Below are 23,910 nucleotides of genomic sequence, written 5' to 3'. Positions count from 1 at the left end.
GAGAGAGAGAGAGAGAGAGAGAGAGAGAGAGAGAGAGAGAGAGAGGCAGCACCTCTCTCAGAAGTGGCTCCCAAGAGAAGACATACTTTGCACCCTCTTCACACAAGGCAAGCTGCACTTAACTACCTGTCAACTGTACCAAGACATCTGAGATCACACATATTTCTCACAGATTATAAACACCCAAAAATAATTCGAAAGAAACTCTCAGATCTGCTGGGGGGAAGTACGGCAATGTACAAACACAGCTCAGCAGCAAGATTTGTGAGCTGTTGTGACAGGAAAATTACATTCAATGAATTACAACGGCCATAAATACTGTCGGCCATATGTGTATTCCTGCTCTATCTGAGTGTGCTGCTCTCTCTACATACATAACTACTGCACCAAGAAACAGAGTAGATAACTGCTGCCATTTAGAAATATATATTAAGTTACCTTTGTTTATATACCTTTTTTTCCAGCAGCAGAACCTGATGAAGGTCAGTTGACCGTAACGTTTTCCCTCATTAAATAAATGTTTGTACTCTGACAACAGTGCAAGTACAATGGGTTTTGCATTCATTCCCGACTTGCATCGTTGCCGACTTACGTGGCCCTCGAGTAGGCGGTCTAGTAACTTTAATTTTGTACATATTATATATTTCTTACTTTTCTTTGTTTTTATTTCACACTTGCTTTGGCAATCTAAACATATGTTTCCCATGCCAATAAAGGCCCTAGAATTTTTACTGAATTGAGAGAAAGGGAGACAGAAAGGGGAATCAGAGCGAGAAATCACCTGGGAATGAGGTGGTAAACAACATACCAGCCTATGGTACTGTAGATGACAGCTAATTAAATGGATGGATCAGGACAGAGGGAAGAGGAAGGGAGGGCTGACAAGAGATAAAACGCTTTGGGTACACAAGAGAACAGCTGAGAGTTAGATACTAATACTGAGAGACAGGGAGAGAGGGAGAGCGAGTGGTTAAAGCAGTGTAGAAAGAGAGGGAGAGAGAAAAGTAAAAGAGAGAGAGAGAGAGAGAGAGAGAGAGAGAGAGAGAGAGAGAGAGAATGAGCTAAAGGAGGAGTTGATTCTCGTGTCTGACTATATGCCAGTTGTGTAGGTGGTGTATGTTGGACCTACAGGTTTGCAGGTCAACACAGCTCCCTGTCATAGACGCTTCAACCGTGGCAGGAAAATAATCTAGTTTCTATTCTTTATCTGAGACTGGAAATTGACCTTGTCTGACCTGAACCTATAGCTCCTCTTCACACCAGCATAATCTTTATCCTCTCCTTTGATTACAATGGAGCTGAGACCGATATTAATGTAATGGCTTTGAGTTTAGTAGACAGTGGGACTTGGGATCACTCCAAGGACCACACAATTTAGGATGATATGAAAGGCTTTCAGCAAAAGAAGTACTCAATTAACTGTGTCAACAAGGACAAGTACTCAGACGGAATTTGTGAAATATTCACAGTAAAATCCTCAGTGTTAATTCAACTCTGAAGAGTGCACAAATGGAACCAAAGGGGCCCATAAGGGTAGGCCCACACTCTTTGGAGATAAATGATTATACTAATGATTTTACTTTGTTCCAGCTCTGGAGTTGAAATGTCTTTGCTACTTATTTTTTTGCACTCCACTACCCAACACAGAACTAACTTTGTAGGGATTTTGCCCCTACACCAGAGGCGAAATAATAATACAGCTAATGAGAGTCTTTTAAATGGCAGATATAATGTAATCTTTAAACTGTTAAAATCATTTTCATTTTAGGTTATTCATTTGTTCATTCATGAGCAGACTGTGTTTATCCTCTCTATTTGATTCTTCAACACTGTAAATATTCACTTATTTCAGTTTTGTAAACTGCCATGTGAGTGTGAATAAATAGATCTTAAATTGACCTAATCTAGTGGTAGGTGAGTGGAGTAAACCATGGAATGCTGGAATAGTAAATAGACACAAAATGTACAGAATATTTTCGAATATATACAGTATAGTATACAGTATGTTTGTGTATGCATCCTATGTACAGGGATATTTGTGCATAATGTGCATGCATGTGTGGGTAAATATATGAGTGTCAGTGTACTGCATGTGTGCCTGAGTATGTATAATTGGTTTTAGTGGGAGGACAGTCCCTAACTTAACCCAGGTCACAGCCAACTTCCCCTTGTCTGATGTGACATTCATCGTAGCGCTGACAGCCTCTCTAGAGAATTATTGTGTTTGGCACCAAATGTTAAACTGCCTGCCACTGTATCTGGCTTCATCTGCACTAATTGAGAAAACATCAGCCCCTAGGAAAGTGGCAACACACTTTTCTGTGATGTTAACATCAGCACAAGCACATGCAGTAAAGAAGAGAGTCAACTGAACAATTATAAATGTGGGACAATTTTCTTACTGCATTCAAATCCAACATACAAGCACATTTTAAATCAGTGTTGCCTTTCATGCAACTTCAACGCATTTCTGCTGGGAACTTTTTTTATATGTTGAATCCATGCCACTGCTTTTGATATCCCCTCTTCTGGTTATTCATTTGTATCACCGGTGGGGGTATGTTCTTGACTGTCTGATATGTTTGATATTTACATTTCATTGCATGTTTGATATAATATTTAATCGCAATTTAAGAATTTAATTTAAAGTGTATGTTAACTACATTAATCCTAGTGTCCCTATCTATTTTTGGTCAAACTTTTCAAAAGAAATCCTATAATTAAAAAAAATTAGCAAAGAATAGCACATTGACAGATTGATTGGTTCACAAGGTGTCATGCGACACATTGTGAGCGATCCGGTATTTGTATAACGAAGTATATATGGATTAAGTGGTTAAGAAACTGTACCCCGCTGTGTTTTGTTTACAAATCAAACCCTGCTCATATTCCCAACAACGGCCATCTCCCACATACCGACACAGGAAACATCTGCTGCTGTGTGAAATGCGGCCACACACGATAATGAGGAAAATAGAGGGATGAAAAGAGAGGTGTGGGGAGAGCGGGAGAGACTGATGGATGGAGAAAGATGAAGAGGTGAAGAGATAACAGAGGCAGAGGGATTTGCAGACAAAGGAGAGAGAGAACAAGAGGAAGAGAGAGATGGACAGAGGAGAGATGGGAGAAGGGTGAAAATAGCTTTATGTGTTAATTGCAATTCCATGGAAGGTGTGAACATACAGTGAGGGGATGTCAGTAGAAAATTGAAAGTGAATCACACCCATGTAAACAGACACAATCTCTGATCTCCAGGTCTCAGTGTGATTCACAAACTGTATGCACCTTACTACAAAAGACCATCAAGTGAAACCATGCTGGATTAATGTGTGTATTGTCACAGCCACATATATTTGCAGCTAACCATCAAGAGAAAACATGCCAGATTCATGTAATGATAATAATATATGCATTGTGTGGCATATGAAGATTCTCAAACTTGTGAACTGTGACCACGTATTGCCTGGATTCCCACCTGTGCCACTTCTGCCACATCACCAAAACCACATTTTGTATAAAATCAAATCAAATGTATTTATTTATTAGGCACATTTAAAACAACTCAACAACATAAGCAAGACATACAACTCAAAGACACAAACAGATAATCAATAATAAAAGATAAATAAACCATAAAATCTACCATATCAGAGAGTTTTGAGCCTGCACTTCAAGGATTCAATGGTGGGAGCAGATCTGATATAACCTGACTTCGCCAAATGGAAGAAGCTTGCGACTGAGTCAGGTTAGATCTGATAGAGAGGAGAATGCTGTACAGTCTAAGGGCTCCGACTGCGACAGCAAAGGGCGGTCACCCCTGAATATGATTGCCACCCTTGAATATGATTGCCATCACGCCGTCACCATTTCTATAGCTACAGCTGTGATATGTCTCTCCTATCATTATGACAGGTGGTCATAGTCTGTGTGATAGATGGTGTTGATCACATTGATCGATGTATTGTTTGATTGGGGGGATTTGTCCTAGAGATCAAAGCTACACTATTCCTCTCTATTGAACAGGGGTGTGTTTACATTCCATGTCTGGTATGAAGAAAATATGCAATCCTTTTTTTCTGTTATTGGTGTTGAGGGATTTCACTTTACCACTCTTTTCATTTGAGAGTTCCAGAATCCAGGTTCTGCCACTGAAGGAAGCCTTGAAGGAAGTCTTTCTGTGTGTCTCTGTCTGTCTGTCCCTGCTGTCTTATCTACTTATTTTGTCTTCCTGTCTCCCTACCCTGCCCTGTCTGTGTCCCTCTTGTTGGACTGATTTATCGCTGCTGTTGGCAATATTTTTCATCTGGACAGCTAGGTTCACTTAGAACAACGGTGGGGTCATCTGCCTAGTGCCTACCTATTTATATCTCTGACCCTGTCTCTGGAACTGTCTCCTTCACTTCAACTCTCTCTCTCTCTCTCTCTCTCTCTCTCTCTCTCTCTCTCTCTCCTCTCTCTCTCTCTCTCTCTCTCTCTCTCTCTCTCTCTCTCTCTCTCTCTCGCTCTGTCTGTCTGTCTCCATATTCCCTGTTTTTGTGTCACCCTTACCACATCCCTGTCTGATTCTCTGTTTGCCTGACTGTCAAATATATATGATGTTACAAATATCAAATGAATTATATTATACATTTATATAATACAACTTCCTGTCTATATGTGTCCCCACTGGACAATTGGTCGACAGTCATGTCCAGCACCACTCTCCGGTTCCTGGCTCCATCCTGTCTTGTCTGTTGCCCGAGACTGCCTCTCTCTCCTCTCACTGCACATTGCTGGCTTAGTCAGGTCTAGGTCTACCATGATCTCTTCTGACTGAGCGTGCCCCATGGCCGTCCATCCATCTCACATGGCATGCTTCCAGGAAATCACGAATGAACTACATGGGTACACAGTGCTGCACACACACAGACACACACATGTGCATGCAGCAGGGTGAGGGAAGCTTGTACAGTACATCCACTATAGCCTGCCTACCCCAAAGGCTGTATGTGCTTAGATACAACCAAATGTGTGCTTAGATGCACACATTTGTATGTGTGTTTGACTCCGATGTCCGAGTGTTATGGGAGCTACGACTTATAGGAATGCATGCGCATTTGCGCACCTCCACAGTCCACACATGTGCGCACGCATGCACACACGCAGGCACGCACACACGCACACACGCACACACTCACACACACACACACACACACACACACACACACACACACACACACACACACACACACACACACACACACACACACTGTGTAATTAGAGAAAGCCCACCAGATTCCTGCAGTTTCCGTGGAAAAGATAAAAAACAGGATACATGTTGTATAATAGAACATATCCCATCACATTGTGCCTTCAGGAAGTAATGCAAAATACATGCAAGAAGTATACTTTGGAGCTACAAAACATTAAACAGTTATACTAAGATACAGATTTAGAATTAGATGAACTACTTGAGCCCTAGCGTCCCTATTCTGGGCCTATTCTGGGCATGTCATAATAGGAAACATTCTGCAAAAATAGGCTACAGCAGATCTACAAGCTCACAACACGTCACAATGTAACACGTTGTGGGCAGTGGGCTTGTAGATCGGCAATTTTCACTCAAGAGGTTTGGTATAGAAGGAAAAAGGAGGGGGCCAAGTACAGAACCCTGGGGGACCATGGTCAATGAAGTATAGGCGGTTTGAGACTTACTGTAAGTACTAGTAGTTAAAAAGTTTGTAGAGTATCTCATGTTGTGTTACAGAGTAAAGTTACAAGTAGTTGCATTGGTGTGGACTGGCCTTTTAGACCAATAATACTATTTAACCTAAACCACCACCAGCTAAGATTGTCATATTAGTGGAGGAGGCACAAGATCCTATTTTTGCATTTGCTTGATAACCCAACTCGGAACACTGTCTTCAACAGCCGATGCATGCTGGTATGGTGTATACAGTATGTGGTGTACTGTTGGAAGGCAATGGACTGCGTGGCATTCAGCACCTCCTGACAGCTAATAAGTCACCCAATATGTAAGTCATACAACCCGGAACCCACAAGTTATTTTTCTATCACTGTCTATATCCTCTTAACATAGAATTATTCTACAGCAATACCAGACACTTTTTTCCTATCTATCTATCTATCTATCTATCTATCTATCTATCTATCTATCTATCTATCTATCTATCTATCTATCTATCTATCTATCTATCTAATTAAATAATATACTGTGTGTGTGTGTGTGTGTGTGTGTGTGTGTGTGTGTGTGTGTGTGTGTGTGTGTGTGTGTGTGTGTGTGTGTGTGTGTGTGTGTGTGTGTGTGTGTGTGTGTGTGTGTGTGTGTGCGTGCGTGCGTGCGTGCGTGCGTGCGTGCGTGCGTGCACGCGTGTGTGTATGTATGTATGACACACACACACACACACACACACACACACACACACACACACACACACACACACACACACACACACACACACATTATTACATATACATTACAATACATATACAGATACAGAGATACACACCACACAGGCACACGCACAAACACATACTTTTTTTAAATGTTATGTTTGTGTGTTAGCCCTATGATTAAATTAATAAATGTCCGAATGAATTAGCTTTGTTAGAACCTTATTCATCAAGATAAAAAGTCACGAACGTGTTATTAAGTCATAATTTAAGCAGGTTATTACAGTAAGCACTTGTAGCCTGAGAGCATTTTGAGACGGGTCATAAATTTGATTTGTCCTGACGTGAAACCGTTAACATGGGGCACTTTACCGGTCTGCTCGTGCACATTGAAATGTCGAAGCCGTGAATGCGCGTCTTAAAGGTACACGTACATCGGTGACCCATTGAATGCTGTGACTCCAGAGGTCGCTGTTAAAAGACTTGGTTGGTGTTTGAGGGTGTAGTAGTCAGTGGTGATGTTGTAGTAAAAGTGTGGGAAACGGTGACGCGTTTAACATTAGGTCAGGTAACAATTGGCGTAAAATCCCATTGCATTGCCATGTGACACAAAATATTGAATTTTCCGTTTTAACGTGATGCATATATTTTTAAATAACTGCACAGGTTTACATCAAATGTGTTTTAAACACATCAATAGTCATGCTAAATAACGGTCAATAACGTCCCATAAAACAGTATAATATGGACATCGATATGGGACGTCATGAATTATTTATAACAATCATGTCATTAATTCGGTAAGTCACCAATTTCGGTGTAACCTGAGGACGGGAGTGCGACAGACAGGAGCGAGGCGATGGGAACGCGGAAACACTCAGTGGAAGGGAGCAGAGCAGTGTTGCCATGTCCGCTTATTACAAGCGACTTTGGGCATATTTTTCTGTAAAGTTGCTTGTAAATATTGGTAGTTGCGGGTTGCGTTTTTTTGGGCTTGTTTCTAAAAGTGTAGTTGCTTATTTGGGGCTTGCTTCCTAAAATTGTTTAAACCAGTGGTTCTCAAGCATTTTCACGTCAAGGACCCCCGAATTAACAGGTATTTGTCCAAGCGGACCCCCCATCTGCAAATATTTTGTCAGGGACCCCCGGGCCGTAACCGATTTGTGATGTTACAATTTTCAAAACAATTTCCAAAATGACTGATTTTTCTTTTTTGTTTGTTGAAAAAAGCAGATCTACAAGCTACAAGTGGGCTTGTAGATTGGCTATTTTCAACTAGCCGTAGTAGCCTACTCGCTTCTTTTGGGCTTGTTTTCCTAGACCTGGTTGCTTGTTTTCTCGCAAAACCTGGCAACACTGGAGCGGAGCTACAGGAGAACCAGCTCCACTGACTCCATACACACAGGGAGCGGTGGTGACAGACAAACCCACACAAATACACCGACACACCGCTCGGAAGAAAAGCCAACCTAACGGCACTCGAACGCGTTTTTATGCCGTCTGGCTTTTTTCTTTGGACGTACAAAGACCTTATAATTCTGGAGGGAGAGGAGAGGGGGATATTTTTTTTCTACACCGAGGCGAAAAACCATTGAGGATTTTCCCAGCATGTCAGCGGGGAGCAGGGAGGAGGAGAGGCGGAAACTCGCCGACATCATTAACCACTGGAACGCCAACCGGCTCGACCTGTTCGAGATCAGCCAGCCCACGGAGGTACGTGAGACCCGCGGACTGTACCGAGAGGTGCAGGCCGCGCCCCTGTGCTGCGGCACACCGTGACCGGACCCGGGCGGCCCGGGGACCGGGGCTTCTATACTCCCCTGGCCCCAGTCAAAGAAGAGGCTGGCGGGGGCCCGGCCCGGTGGCTGATGGCTGTCTGGCCCCGGCCCGGGCCAGCCGGCTGGCTGGCTTGACGCTCGGACTGGGCAACTGCATTGTGGAGAATGATGTTTTTAAACCGAGCCACCGGCCATAACTTGAAGGCTAGTTGAACTAGTAAACTGACCTATGGTCGACAGGCTAGCCGGGGTAGCTAGCTCCATACCTGTAGAGCAGAGTGGAAACGTTCAGAGGGAGAAATAGTAGGAATTCATTGTAAAGCCGTGGAAAATAGCATACCCTCAGGACCATAGTTATTTGGGTAACAAACGAATGTTCAGTTTAATATGCAGGGCGGATTAATAAGAATAAATGGAGGGGGGGCTACCGCTACTCCATTTCCCAGTCCATGTTACTCCAGGTAACTGGACGGGATAGCAGGCTGGAGGAGCAAGTGCATCGTACAATGGCTGACCAACCAAGACCACGGCTCATTTAACGTTAGCTTGGAGCTAAAGCACTAGCAGCCAGTCAGCTCTTTACCAAAGGCTGTAAATGTACCACAAATACACCGCTGTGATAAACGCAATGTCAGTGTCCCTGCGAGTGAAAATCTCCACCCATGTTGGTTCGTGTTGTCAGATTGGTGTGACTGTGTGGACAGACACTGGCCTTGGTCAGTGTTGCCATATTTTGAGAGAGAAATAAGCAACCAGGTCTAGGAGCCCAAAAGATATTTGAAAATGGCCGATGTGAGCTTGTAGATAAGATATTTTTGAAACATTCTAACAACACAAAATGCTCTCTGGTACAAAACATTTATGAACATATTTGAGAACCACTGGTTTAAAAAATAATTAAAACATTTGGAAGCAAGCCTAAATAAGCAAGTACACGACATGGCAACACTAGCCTTGGTTTGGGAGCAGGGCCTGAGAAGCTAGTCCCTGTCCGCAAACCCCGTTGTGTTATAACATGACTGAAGTTGTTGTTAACTGTTAACTAGAACGGAATGAGTGGCTCGTTAAAAAAGCCACACAGCTCGTTATATCTTATGAAAGCAGGCAGCGTTATGTGTTGTATTTACGTGCATCGCGAGTATATTCCACTATTTGGCTGGGAATGCTCCCTCGCCATTTTCACCCTGGTGTGTTGTTGTAACAGGTGCATTCCGTCCGTGATTGACGGCGGAGATTTATGGCTGTGAGTATGTGTTGGTGGGAAATGCTTCATGCGGTCTGTGAGTGTGTGTTGTTCCTCAAGTCAACAGCAGTGTTTTTAGGCGGGCCCTCTCTGCCTGGCCCCTACCCCCACACACACACCCCTTCTCCTCCTTGGTCAGGGATGGAGTACTCTCAGGGGCGGGGGTGGGGGGCTCAAGGCGGACTGAAGGAGACCCCCGTCGACCCTCTCCTGTGATGGGGGTCCCCGCCCCTCCTCCTTGAGCCGATTAATTCCTCAGGCGTGGAGCCAGCCAGCCAACCAACCAACCGCCAGGCAGCCCACCAACCAACCGCCAGGCAGCCCCTTGTTTTGTGCGCCATTAAAAACAAAAGGTTCTTCATTTTGTCCAGTCCACACAAGTCTCAACTCTTTATGAGCAAGGAGCGTTCATTCACCCCAGTGTTTTAGCCATCAGTTTTTGCATGGTCTAATGAAAGCACCAGGCATTCCCGATCCTAGCAGCCAGCACCACACCCATCCCCATTATGTCAGCTGGTGGACCCTAGCCCCCCCTGCCACATGTTGTGTGTAAGCACAAGTGTCTGTTCAGCTGTAATGCGTCAAGTGTCATGGTGGCTGAAATGCTGAATGTTGATGGTGCTCGATTTGGATTCGCTTTTCCAAATACAACTGTGATTTATCGTGATGTTAAAGCTTGCAGTTGCTGTCTGATTTTTGTAGTGGGTAGTGTGGGGGTCATTAGGGTGATTTAGATTAGCCATGGATGGCTAATTAGACAGAGGAACAGGTTTTCAAGCTTTTTAATCTGAGTCTATTAAGACCCCACTGGGATCTAGTCTAATTACAACACAGGCTTGGGGTTCTCTGGTCATGTGGGCAGTGGGCATCCCAGCACAAACAAGGCCTTGTGACCAAGTCGGAAGCTCGGAAACCATGTAAAATGAACACCCATCATGTTGTTTTTGTTAAATGTTCACCTGGCCCTTTTTTTTCTTTTTTTTATAACAATTTAACCCAATACATATTCATGCACACATGTTCCCAGAACAACAGCAACTCAGGTCCACTTAAAATGACAATGCATATACATACATGATTGTGAAGCTTTGGCCATGTTTAAAATTTGTCAAAAATGACATTGATTTATATAAAATGTATATAAAATATATTGTATGCAGTGAAACTTAATTCAAAGACGCAGAAGTCTTTCTTTCCCTCTATGTGCCGGCCGTGGTTGGTGCTGAGTTGCGTTGAGTCTGTGTTTACAGCAATGGAGGAATGGTGTACCAGAATTATGCTTTGTTGCACGATGGTGTCCCATGGCAAACACAGCCAATCTACAAGCCCACAACGCGTTGCGGTCGTGTAGATTGGCTTGCATTCGGTGTGTACGATAAGTTTGACTTGAAGCTGCTTGCTCAGCGCTCCGAGACCAGCTGCTGTGTAAAGTTACAGGTGCCCAGAGTCTCACGACAACTCCCAAGGCAGATTTTTAAATGTACTTGAATCTTAATTTTTTATTGTTGAACCTTTTTATATGGAGTTACAGCTCTAGAAACTAGTTATGTAGCCTACGTGGGTCTAAGACATGGATCTGATTGTGATACTATTGTATTTACCGCATTGGATTGCAAACATAACCCTAGATTAGAACATGAGATTCATTATTTATTAGCTGATTAGCCAACAATCGCATTCAAATTTTCAAGAGCATGTTCCTTGCACCATGGGTCTGCTTGCTAGTGATAAATGTAGCCAAGGCAAGGGCAGATAGTGTAGTTTGTTTATGATGGATAGGAGCTCTCACCTGCATACGAATGCTATTACGTGAATGCAAATTGCTCTTTGAATCCCATGGACATTTTCATCAGGTGAACCTTTAGTACCACAGCTTGAACTGTGTGTTTAATTGATGTTACATAAAAGTTTTGAAGCTACTCGCCTTGTACTCAGTCAGTACTGCTGACCAAAGGCGTTTGTTATATTTGCTCCTTTTTCCCTTTTAGGTTTAGTTTCAGAAACAGACTGAATAGAATGAGGGAAGGAGATTAAACTTTAAAAAATGGGCACCAGCTGCATTTTTCTGTCTAGTTCTTCATCGATCCATCCTTGTTGGGTCAGCCGCACAGAGGGGAAAATCCCAGATGGACTGATCCCAAAAATACAAGGGGCCTGAAGCATGGCACAGGACTAGTCTGTGGTCCCTCAGCTATGCTTGTCATTTCAAACACTATAACTGACTTATGATCATGTGGCTGTTAAGAGACCACATCACTGTTTGTGGTCTTCTGTGTGATGGTATTGGTTCACTTAAATCTACATCCTTTCTTTTCTGCTGGTTCCCACTTCCTTTCTTCACAGCTCTTAGATTCCCATTGTGACTGGGTCACTTGACTTTGGGAAGCTATGTCAAATTACAATAGCCTGACCACATGAATGATCCCTCCTGGGAGATAACATAATAATGCAAATACTTTTGTGATTCATGTACCTGCAAGCTACTGGCATCCTGATATGTTTGAACAAACAAAGCTGCAAATTTAATTGACAATCCACAGTCCATGCAGGTTACAGACCGTATCTTAACTTAAAGGACCACTTACCCCATTTTCAACCCATCTTCATACAATGTTCTTCACTAATGCACATTATAAGATGGAACCGTTTTGGTCTACTGATATCATCTGTAGGCAGGTTTGGTCATTTCAAACAATAAATTAATTAATTCAAGAACAATGGCTTCTATTTCAAACATTTCAGGAAGAGAGAGGCTATAGTTTCTATTAGCTTGGAATCCCAATCGATGATGTCATTGGTAGGCAGGTTTCTGAATTGTCCATAGCCCACCAATGAGATCCAGAAGGATGGAAATAGTGGTATATTTAATGAGCATCAGTGAGGACCAGTTACCGTATATAGAAACAAGGTTGGAAATGGGTGAAGTGCTACATTCATTATTATATAGATGCAACTGTCATTTGGTTTTAATTTAGCACTCATTTGTAGTAGTGTTCATCAGATTATGGTTATAATTCCATAATTTAGAATGATCAACAGTGCATGTGGTGATTTTCCTGTGTCATGCTGTGACAATGTAAGCCTATTTTGATTTGTTGACTGGTAGCAGAGGATACTACTAGAGGCACAATTCCCAGATCAGTGGTGTGAAATATAGTGGTCATTGGTCTTAGCCTTAAGGCAACTCTCCACCGCGCCGGCGTCGGCTGCGGAAGGCGTTGGAAAGCGTCTGCTGTCTGCTGCCAAAAATCTGTTGTAGATGTTGCCGTGCCGTCGGGTCGGGACTTGTAGGATAGCGTTGAACGCCGACCGAACATGCTCGGTCGGGTTCTAACAGCTAGAGCCCGGAGGTGAAAACGACTATGAAAACAAGCCCAAATTACCAGCTATTTTCAAAAAAAATCTCAAAAGCAAGCCCAAATAAGCAACTACACTTCAGAAACAAGCCCAAACAAAAGCAACCCGCAACTGTATTTACAAGCGACTTTACAGGAAAACAAGGCCCAAAGTCGCTTATAATAAGCAGACCTAGCGCAACACTGGCAGGCTCCTACAGACCAGCGCTACAGACCAGCGCTGCAGACTACTGCCGCCTCCTGGTGTGGAGACTAGAGTCATCTGATTTCCTCTAACGCATGAGCACAACAATTTGCCGTCGGCCGACAGTTTGTGCAGAACATTTGACAACTTTTGGCAACAGACTGCCAGTCTGTTGTAGTTTGAAGTAATCTGTTTGGTGGAGAGGCAACATTGGTCAGAACACAGTCTGACCAATGCTGTGTTCAGTTCAGAGCAGACTGAACACAGCATTCTTTTTTCCCTCTCAGGAAGCAGGAAGCAGACAGGAAGTGTGCTCTGTGGAGATAGTGGGTTTCCTGCGGGGCGAGGTGGAGAGCCACTATTGTGCGAGGAAATCAAAATAAATGTTTTTTTTGCATTGTGCATGCATTGGTGGTAATGTTTCTGATTTTGGAACACACAGTTGCTTCAATATGAATCCTTATCAGATTTGTTTTTGTAATTTTTCCCACCGGCTGTTAATAATGGATCACCTTGGTCCAAGCATGACAGTATGTGGCCTGATTCGGCCCTTCACTTCTTTTATTAGTTATTCATTTAAAGCAGGGAGGTGGGATTCCACTCCCAATTTGTCTTTTTTTCATGGGTTACTAGAAAGCAGAAAGCAGACCCTAACCCAAAAATGTGGGTTTTGATCCTACATCAAATGACAACAACACCATTGACGGTCACCTGGTTTACTGTAAATGAGACTGTCCAGACTGTGTGTGTGTGTATGACCCTGCTGTAATAATGGACACAAGGACAATGAAGAGCCAGGTTCACAGATCTGCTGGCCTCAGCCAGTAGCACAACAATACCATGATGTCATGGGACACAGCCATGTGTTTGTGTGCGTGTGTGTGAGAGCTAGAGTGAGACAGACTAGCTGGCTGATGTATACATTTGTCTTTGTTTGCATCTTTGTTTCTTTCTCTGTATCTCGCTCTCTCTCTCTCTTACTCTCTTTCTCTGTCTGTCTCTCGGTCACAGACCGATCACGTCACGTGGTTGGCGGGCTGTGTCACCATGGTAATTCAGTGGCAGTGGCTTTGTGTCTGCTCAGCTGAAACAGGCTGACACCAACACACCAGACATGCCACACATGTGTGTACACCACAAAAATACACCAGCTTCTAAAAAGTAGGGCGTACAATTGTAGTCCCTGCTTAATTATTATAATTAGGATTTATTTAAAGCATCTTAAGTACAATCGTGGACGCGGTACAAGCCGCTCATCAGAAGTAATCAACATCTATCCTAATAAGCAGCTTGGTGTAGACCTGTATCTAATAATGTTTGAAATTGTGCTTAATGTTTATTTTGACTTTCTCTGTGTAGCAGACGGGCAGGGTGTAACTCAGTTAGAGTGTGCTGGCGGTAATGTGACTCAAAAGGTTTATCATAAGTTTCTTGTATATCTTTAAATGCCAGGAACTTGTGTGTGTATGTCTGTATGACTGCCCCGGGCATAACTTGGGCAGCCTGACCAATTGATTTCATTTTCAAACTTGGCGTGTGAGTCGCAGATGATCCGAGGATGGAAATTCAGAACTGAAAAAAACACATGAAGGTCTGTCTGTATCCGTCTGTCTGTGGAGGATGCACGTAATCTCTGAGTGTATATGTTACAGGGAAAATGGCATTCCAGGGAAATTGAAAGGGGTACGCTTGTTTTCATGCCCCTCATGCAATTCTGTAGAATCAACGCTAGAGGGCAATGCAAGCCAGACATGAGCCCCACACCACACACGCACGCATGCACAAACCAGCACGCACACACGCATGCGCACACGCGCGCGTGTACACACATACACACACACACACACACACACACACACACACACACACTCTCCAGGGGGCGGGCCTGGCGGGCTATGTTAGTGCAGTGAGTGGCACTTGGGGCAAACGCAGTCCCCACACAACATCATTTACGATTCTGTGCCTATCGGTACATAACTCGGACGGCGCTTAAGTCGACTAGCAGACCATCGGCAGGTCGTCGCGGGCACTCGCGCCTGGAGGCGCTCGGGCGCGACTCCTCTGCCTCAAGGTCTGCTAAGTCGGAGCGCCTTCCGTCATGGTCCAAAACTATACTTTATCAGCGAAAAAAAAGTAGTCCGCGGTTGTTTGAAAAAGTAATGTCCCAAGCTGGAGTCAAACCCCGGCTCCCAGTGGTAGTGGGTGGGGAGTCCAATGATTATCGAAGTGCGCCACTGAGGCTTGTACTAGTGGTGCAAGTAACAAAGTAGATTTACTCAAGTACAATTTTGAGGTATTCGTACTTTACTTGAGTATTTCTCTCATATTATCCATTTTATTTTCAGCGTTTCCCTAGCGTAGCTTCCTGGTTAGTATGTTGTTGTTGTGGTCGTCGTCCTCGCATCAAAGCCCCGCCTCGCAGCACCACCCCGTGCCTATAAAACAAGCGCTCCCCTGTCAATTTCCCTGGAATGCCATTTTCCCTGTGACATATACATCTCTGGTGTTCTGTTCCCCGTAACCATGTGCTTCTTGGGTGATTGAGTCCTCTGTATGATCATGGGAAACGGGTGATAAACAAATTGGGTGGACCCAGTTTTCTCAGTATCTCCTTGGTGTCCAAAAGCTTAACTATTCACCTTTAACATAGTGTGGTGTTGATTTAGTTGGTTGGTGTGTGTGTGTCAGCTCCAATTGCCATGTTTCTATTTCTCAGCCCCCCCACCAGATGAAGTTATATAAATGTGTTCTGTGTCACATCTCAAGGCTGTGTGTGTATGTATGTGCATCAGAGTAATCACTCCCTTGTTGTTCATTAAGAACTGAAGCAGGGCAAAGATCACGACCACTGGCTGTCAGTTGGTGCACGCCTGGCAGAGTTATGACCTGTATATCTCACATGCACGCACGCACAGAGCTATTGAACAAGACATGATTCAATCTCATCTTTGTAAGCAGAAAAACGTCAGCAGATGTAGAGCACTGTCTGTGCTGTGAGCATGTCGGAGTTCTCCTCAGTAACCAGGGTTGGGTGCTGGGAGATTATGGCCCCATATAAAATTGGCACGTCTGTGATTGAAAACTTGTTGGCTGCCTGCTCAAACATTTTCACTGCCATCAAATGAGAAAAAATACAAGATTGGGCCTCCATTATGAGTTAGATTTAGTGTGTGTGTGTGGACAAGAGTTGTGTATTGTGCCTATACTGTAGCATTTTTCTCTCCATTCCAGCCAGCCAGCAGGCTGTTTGAGCTATTTCCATGTCAAAGGCACAGGCACCTGTAGTTCTCTCCCTCTCAAATCACTCTTTCTCTCTCTTTCTCTCTCTTTCTTTCTCTCTCACTCACTCACTCACTTCTCTTTCTCTCTCTTTCACTCACTCACTCACTCACTCACTCACACATTCATTCTCTCTGATCTGGCCTCTCCTATCTATCTATTTTCTTTATCCCTTCCCCTCTCTCTCTATATTTCTAAAACAAGCATTGTATTATGTGTGCCCAGCAGAGCAGCCAATGCTCTCGGCTGTGAACGTGTGTGAGTGTCCTGTCAGACTTTGTTAATCCCCTCAGAGGCCCTGACCCTTCGCCTTCTCACAACCCACCCCCCTCCCAATTTGCTAGCACCACCCTGCTGACCCCATGATAGGCTCCTGCGCCTGTCATTTACATGGTCCCACTCCCCCGATTGTCGGCCAGTGAGCACAAGGGGTAGCCCTTGTGACCTCACCCATAGGACCAGATATCAGTCATCATGGGCCCATCATCATTTGCCACAAAGGAAATCATTCTTGTATATGCATTTTTGTCAATACATAAATGTCAATCAAAAAAGCTATGTATGTCCCTTCTCCCAGCACCTAGTGCTGTGCTGCCACTGATCAATGCATATCAACCTGGACCTCACCCCAGAAGAAACAAACTTTCAGAGGAAAGTTCAGGGACATCATAATGTGTATACACTATTCATTCACCCTCTCCTCTCCCCAGTCTCACTGGAAGAGTTGTGCAGTCACAGTCAGATGCCCAGGGACCCTGTGTGTAGGGGAACAATGTGAGGGACCCAAGACACTAGCATCATAGTAGTTGAAGCTACTGCACTACTAGCAGTAGCTTCAACATGGCTGGAGTGAGAAGCAGTTGTAGGGTGTTGTCTTTAGCTTGTTAAACTCCCTCATACACACACCCCAAGTTACTGCTGCTAAACAACAACAAGCGAGCCAGATTCCAGAACGATTAAGACAAGAACCATAAACTATCGAACTGTGTGTTTGTGTGTTGAAATCCTTTCTGTGGTTTGGCTGCATGCTTGTGAATATTTTCTGTGTGTTAGCGACATATTGAGACTTGACTGCAATAGTGCTGTTAACCACTTAAGCCCTATATAGTATATACTACATTGTACGCCGATTAGTCAAAAATACAAGCTCACAAATGCGTCACATCGCGACACGTTGTGAGCTTGTAGGTAGATTTGATATATTTGCTATCTCTGAAAAGTGCTTTCCTTTTTTCTTTTCTTTTTTGCCTATGATGACATGCCCAAAATTGAGATGCCAGGGTTAACGTGGTTAAGTACCCCACAAAGAAAGTGAGCATGGTTGAAATCTCACAGGTTATAATGTGATAAAAAGATTAGCCTATTCATTTCAGCAGAGAATAAATGCCAATATCAGAGGTCATCTTTTGCCCTTTGACCCCCACATTTAATTTAGGCCATTGACATTACAATATAGATGCAATAATGTAAGATTCTGTATGGCAGGGAGAGGACAAGAGCTAGTGTGTATGTATGCCTCTCCTCTCCTAACATCTGGTGCTTGTTGTTATGATGAAACCACACCCCTCCTCTCTCTCTCTCTGTCTGTCTACCTGTCTGTCTATACGTCTGTCTCTCTCTTGCACTCCTCACCTACGCACGCACGCACGCACGCACGCACGCACGCACGCACGCACGCACGCACGCACGCACGCACGCACGCACGCACACACACACACACACACAGATATTCAGCATTCCTGTGTTGGATGGATGCGTGTGTATATGACGAAGGAGAGTTCCCTAAATAGTTCTTTCTCCCACCTCCACCCTCACATGTTTGTTGATCTTAGGTGTTAGCCCACTTTCTGAAGAACTTCAAAACACACACACACACACACACACACACACACACACACACACACACACACACACACACACACACACACACACACACACACACACACACAGAGAGCACAGTAGGACAGGCAATGACAGAGAGAGGTGGTTTGGTGATGAGCGACAAGGGCTGACATTGCTGATGCAAGCCAGGCCCAGGAGGTGTATGTGAAAAAGAGAGAGAGGGCATAAATTAACTTTCTTTATTGTATGGTGCCTTTGCACATCTAGTCCAACCAAGACATGACCAACCCTACAACCACTCCCACTCACTTTTATCAGCTAACAATGGGATGCTGTCCCAGCCTTCCCTAAAACTCCCTGGACAATGCTCCACACCTCCTAGACTCTTCTCCTAGAGCCATATGAAATCCATGTTAACGGAATCGCGGACGGAATCGCGGAAATGACCAATAAAAATGGAATTGGAATAAAACGCGGAATATTGCAGAATTTGGAGGAAAAAAAATATTCGCTGTAAAATATTTTTTTTTACCGCAAATTTTTACAAATCCACGGGACACCACCACTTTGCATGGCCACATCCTACTTTATAAACAATAAAATCCACGTAGAAATAGTCTTAGAGACGATAGAAATAATAATACATGGGCGACGCCATTTTGCGCATGCTCAGACCGAATTCTTTTGGGAACATTTTTGCGTATAACACAACAAGGGCCATTAGCGTCTGCGCAGTTGAAACGTGACGTGAGCAGACCTGATTGTATGGGTAACACAATTAACACACGTGAATTAAAAATAAACTCTGATTAATGTTGTTAGTGGTGTAAAAAAAGCAAAATACAGAATTCAGAAATATTAAAATGGAAAAAACAGAATTTGGGAAAAAATAAAACGGAATTGGGAAAAAAATAAAACGGATTTCATATGGCTCTATCTTCTCCCTCCTGGCTCCCAAACTGTGGAATAAACTCCCCATTGCAGTCAGAACTGCGGTTTCACTCCCAATGTTCCGCCATAGTCTGAAGACTCACCTCTTCAGATTCCACCTCACCCTGGCCTTAGCACTTCACTCTCCTTGTATCCATACAGTTAACTAAATTATTATGTTGATACAGTACATCTTGGTTACTTGTTCAATTGTATTTCTTATTTGTTTTTTCTTGACCGCAAATGTTAAGAATGTGATTTAGATAGCATGTTGTTTAGACAGATACTAGGTTCATTGTTTTCATAGCATCCAGGCTTCTTCAGGGGCGGATATTTGCACTAGGCATACCACGCAGCTGCGTGGAGCCCCGAGGGAGGGGGGCCCCCACCTCCCCCTAAAAAAAAAAAAAAAAATTTTTTTTTTTTTTTTTTTTTTTTTTTTTTAAATTTGTATTGATATGAAATCGCAATAAAATACAAAACAAACACAAACAACATACACAAAAAAAAAAAGTATCAATACATCTACGCATCGTTTTGAAAGGAAACAGATTTCTGGGGGCCCCTTGACTAACGGGCCCATGGAACAATGTGTGTTCTCTTTCTCATCTTTGCAGAAGGTGGGTAAGTAATTAATCTAGTGCTGACAGTGGTGGAAAGTAACTAAGTAAAGTACATGTACTCAAGTACTGCTATTTGAAAATAGCCGATCTACAAGCTCACAAGTGACTATTAGGCCTACTACTGTACAGTATACATTCTGCACATAACTGCACATAACTGCACATAACTGGTGCGTGCAGACTGCACGCACCAGTTATGCATCGATTCGCGACGCATATTGTCTCAATTAAACTGTCTGCAGTCAGAAATGTTGTTGTCTTAATAGATGATATTTAAAATGCTCAAATATTAATAATAATCTATAATATATAGATAATAATAATCATAATCTATAATCTTATATATATTATGATTATATAGATATAGATGATTATATATGACAAAATATATAATATATTTTTTTACAAAATATATAATATATTTTGTCATGAAGACAGTAAAATATGATGACCTATTAGATGCTGAGCCAGTAGATAACATTTTTTTTGGAAAATCACCTATATCTCCTGGCAAATTCATTGGAATGTGGAATTATATTAATTTCATTCATAAAATACGCTTACAAAGCTGCAGGAATCACTGTTTTAATTTAATTTTCTAATAAATATTCATGTATAAGGCCAACAATGTATGATTTATTTTAAGATATTCTTTATTTCCACTTTGAAATTGCACAATAAATAAATAAATAAATAAAGTGTGGGGTCGCCAAAACAATTCCACCATAAAATGGAGTCGTGGCATAAAAAAGATTGAGAACACCTGCTCTACCTGTGTTGGAAAGGTCAATATGTCAGGCTGCCCTGCTAGCAGGCATGGGGCCTCTGATCTAGGTCAGGCTGCCCTGGGGCCTTCGATCTGCTAATGAGAACTAATTAAGACACACCTGCTAGTGTAATTATCAGAGGTAGACTCAGCTGTGTCATCCAGCTAGTCTACAGTTTTCAGCCTCACTCTACAAACCAACTCCTAGCAGAGAGGTGCATGTTAGTTTGTGCGTCACTGACATTTAGTAAGTGATGTGTGTGTGTGTTCTTAGTTACAATTATTTCAGGCTTTTTTTTCAGGCAATTATTTCAGGTTTGCTGTTAATATTGCTGTTTGTTTGATAACTTGCAATGTGAATTTTTATGATGCATCAGCCTATTTGCTGTTTATGTGAATTGAATGAAAGCATTATAGAGCTTTTGAAGTAGTTATTTCTGTACAGTGTTAATGAAGATGCTTAACTGTAATCACAGATATCACCGATATTCTGCTGTTTATTATTTTATTTGGTATTGCACTGTTTGATATTTTGCAGAGATATGTTAGTATTTTGGTACAAACCTATTGCCATTTTGTCTTTACTTTTTAGACCACAATCAATGTACAACTCTGCTAGTCCTTTAAGAGTTTCAACAACCTCATCACATCAATCAAGTGTTAAATGCCATGCAGGTGTGCTCTGATTGAATAAGTTGGTTTGTTCTTGACTGACTGCAGCCACCATGAAGAGAAATTATCCCAGTGGTGCTGAAAAGAAAAAGAAAAAGAAAAAAGCAGAAATGCTCCGGGCTTCTTTGCCTAAATTGACAAGTTTTTTTAAGGCAGCAGAAGAACCCATACAAATATCAGAGGAGGAGAGCGAGGAAGAGGATGTGTTGCACCAAGACAGAGCTAATGTAGCAGGTGACAGTGAGGGTGAGGTTGGCTCTGAGGCTGCACCTGCTAGTAGCTCTACCAGTGAGGCACCAGCTGCTATTGGTAGTACTAGGGCTGCCAGCACCAGTGATGCTGCTACTGATAGTGATAATACTACTGGGGCTGTTTTGGCTAGTATCAGTGAGGCTGCTGCTGCTGTTACTGCTGGTACCAGTACCAGTGACAGTGACAGTGACAGTGACAGTGAGGCTTCTGTTGCTAGTGTGTCTGCTGCTAGTGCCAGCGAGGAGCAAGAAGCTGCAGTGAATCACATCATAATACCTGATGACCCAGCTCTTTGGCCAGAAAAGCGATAGGTGATAGGGAGCGGTGTGACATAATATGTAAAGGGCCTCTCCAGGTGAAGGATTGTGTTTTCCCCCAAAACAACGAAAAAAAACCACGGCGATTTACGACAACACACTATGTAAAAATAATGAAAAATGGAGAAAGTGTACCCCGCCAATGGCTTATTTACTCAACCAGCAGTGATGCTGTGTATTGTTTTTGCTGCATGCTCTTTGGGAGAGGGGCGAATGCTTTGAGTAGCCATGGTTACCATACATGGAGTAACTTAGTGTCACAACTGAAAGACCATGAAAAGTCGGCATCACACCGTGACAACATGGGAAAATGGATAAACCTTGGAGAAAGATTGAAAACTGGGACAACGATCGACAGAACGAGCCAGGCACTAAATGCTCTGAAAGTCCAGCAATGGAAAGAGGTTCTCAGTAGAATTATTGCCATAGTTTGCCATTTAGCTGAGCACAATCTGGCACTTAGAGGACATATTGAGAAGCTCTATGAGCCCCATAATGGGAATTTCCTGGGGCAGATTGAGCTAATGGCAAAGTTTGATCCAGTGATGAGGGAACACCTCACAAGAATTTCCGAGAAGCAAGTGAAAGACCACTACCTGAGCAAGGGCATTCAAAATGAGATCATTGAGCTAGTCGGAAAGAGAACACTTGAGAAAATCATCCAGAGAGTCGAAGCCGCAAAGTACTTCTCTGTCATAATGGACTGTACACCAGACATTAGTCACACTGAGCAGTTGTCAATGGTGCTACGCATTGTGAGCTGTGAGGCATCTGTGGGAGCCACCATTTCAGAGCACTTTGTTGGATTCATCAAGGTTGAAGACACAACCGGGAAGGGCCTCTTTGAAACTTTCTGTGAGCACTTGGAAGAAATGAACCTGGACATCAACAACTGCCGTGGGCAGTCGTATGACAATGGCAGTAACATGATGGGGCACAAGCAGGGGGTGCAAAAAAGAGTGCTTGAGGTTAACAAAAAAGCTTTGTGTGTTCCCTGCAGCAGCCATACTTTGAACCTTGTTGTGGCTGACTCTGCCAAATCCTCCGTTCACTCCACATCTTTCTTTGGATTTCTTCAGCGCCTCTACAATGTATTCAGCGGCTCTGTTCAGCGCTGGTCAATTCTCCAAAAGCATGTGAAGATCACTGTGAAATCTCTCTCCACAACCAGATGGGAATGTCGCATTGATAGCGTTAAAGCAATTCGCTACCAAATGCCAGGCATGCTGGAGGCTCTGACTGCTCTGGAACAACATGCCATTGAAAAGAAGGATGGAGATACCTTGTCTACATCTCAGAGCCTGTCAAAAGAGATGAGCACATGGAGATTCATTCTGTCTGTTATGGTCTGGTATAATATCCTGCACCAGATCAACAGAGTAAGCAAACTCCTGCAGAGCCCAAAGATTTCAATTGAGACAATTAAGAGGGAGACTGATGGTGTGAAACAGTTTCTGCAGGATTACCGCGATGAGGGACTGGCAACAGCACAAACCGATGCCAAGGAGATTGCAGAATCACTCGAGATTGAGATGACTTTTCCAGAGGAGCGGCATCGAACGAAAACTCGTCAGTTCGACTATGAGGGTAGAGAGGAGACCCAGTCGACACCAGAGCAACGTTTCAGGCGAGAGTTTTTCATCCCCTTAGTAGACACAGCACTTTCCAGCATTACTGAGAGATTTAGTCAGGTAGAGCATTTCTTTGCTCTTTTTGGGTTCCTGTACTCTACTGACAACATGAGGAAGGCTGTAGAAGACAGGACACTGAATGCCTGTTGCAGAGAATTGGAGGAGCAACTTAAGGATGTGGATGCACAAGACTTGGCAACAGATGTGAAAGATGCTGTGAAAGCATTTCCAAGTCACATTTCCACACCAGCTGAAATGCTGCACTACATTTTCAAAGAGAACCTGCAGGAACTCTATTCTAATCTAAGCATTGCCCTGCGACTCCTTTTGACTTTACCTGTCACAGTTGCATCAGGAGAGAGGAGCTTCTCCTACTTGAAGCTACTTAAGAACTACCTGCGCTCAACCATGTCACAGGAGAGACTCAATGGATTGGCAATGATTTCCATTGAGCAGAGAGTCCAAAGAACGTTGGACATGGAAGCCATTGTCAACGACTTTTCTGAAGCCAAAGCCAGAAGAGTTCAGTTCTAAGAATATCAGTGATTCAATTAAAGGTAAGAAAAAAGTGTGTTCTCTGCTGATATGAATTATATACAGGCTAGTTTAGTTAAGCAAACTCTCATGACTAACTGTTTTTGATT

At 43.2% G+C, this 23,910-nt stretch overlaps 1 protein-coding gene across 6 annotated transcripts in view; it reads left to right on the top strand.

Annotated features, from left to right (window-relative positions):
* Positions 1 to 7,781: 7,781 nt before the first annotated feature.
* Positions 7,782 to 23,910, top strand: part of afdna (afadin, adherens junction formation factor a) — a 134,664-nt gene continuing 118,535 nt past the window's right edge. For all 6 annotated transcript variants that reach the window (XM_080453566.1, XM_080453562.1, XM_080453563.1 and 3 more), the window contains exon 1: positions 7,782 to 8,106. In XM_080453566.1, the coding sequence (XP_080309692.1) occupies positions 8,002 to 8,106 (105 nt within the window). In that variant the 5' untranslated portion in view covers positions 7,782 to 8,001. The remainder of the gene's footprint in view (positions 8,107 to 23,910) is intronic.

This window comes from Gymnoscopelus braueri, assembly GCF_963280865.1.
Source record: "Gymnoscopelus braueri genome assembly, chromosome: 16".
Classification (NCBI taxonomy): domain Eukaryota; kingdom Metazoa; phylum Chordata; class Actinopteri; order Myctophiformes; family Myctophidae; genus Gymnoscopelus; species Gymnoscopelus braueri.
This window is presented reverse-complemented; position numbering and strand designations above follow the sequence as displayed.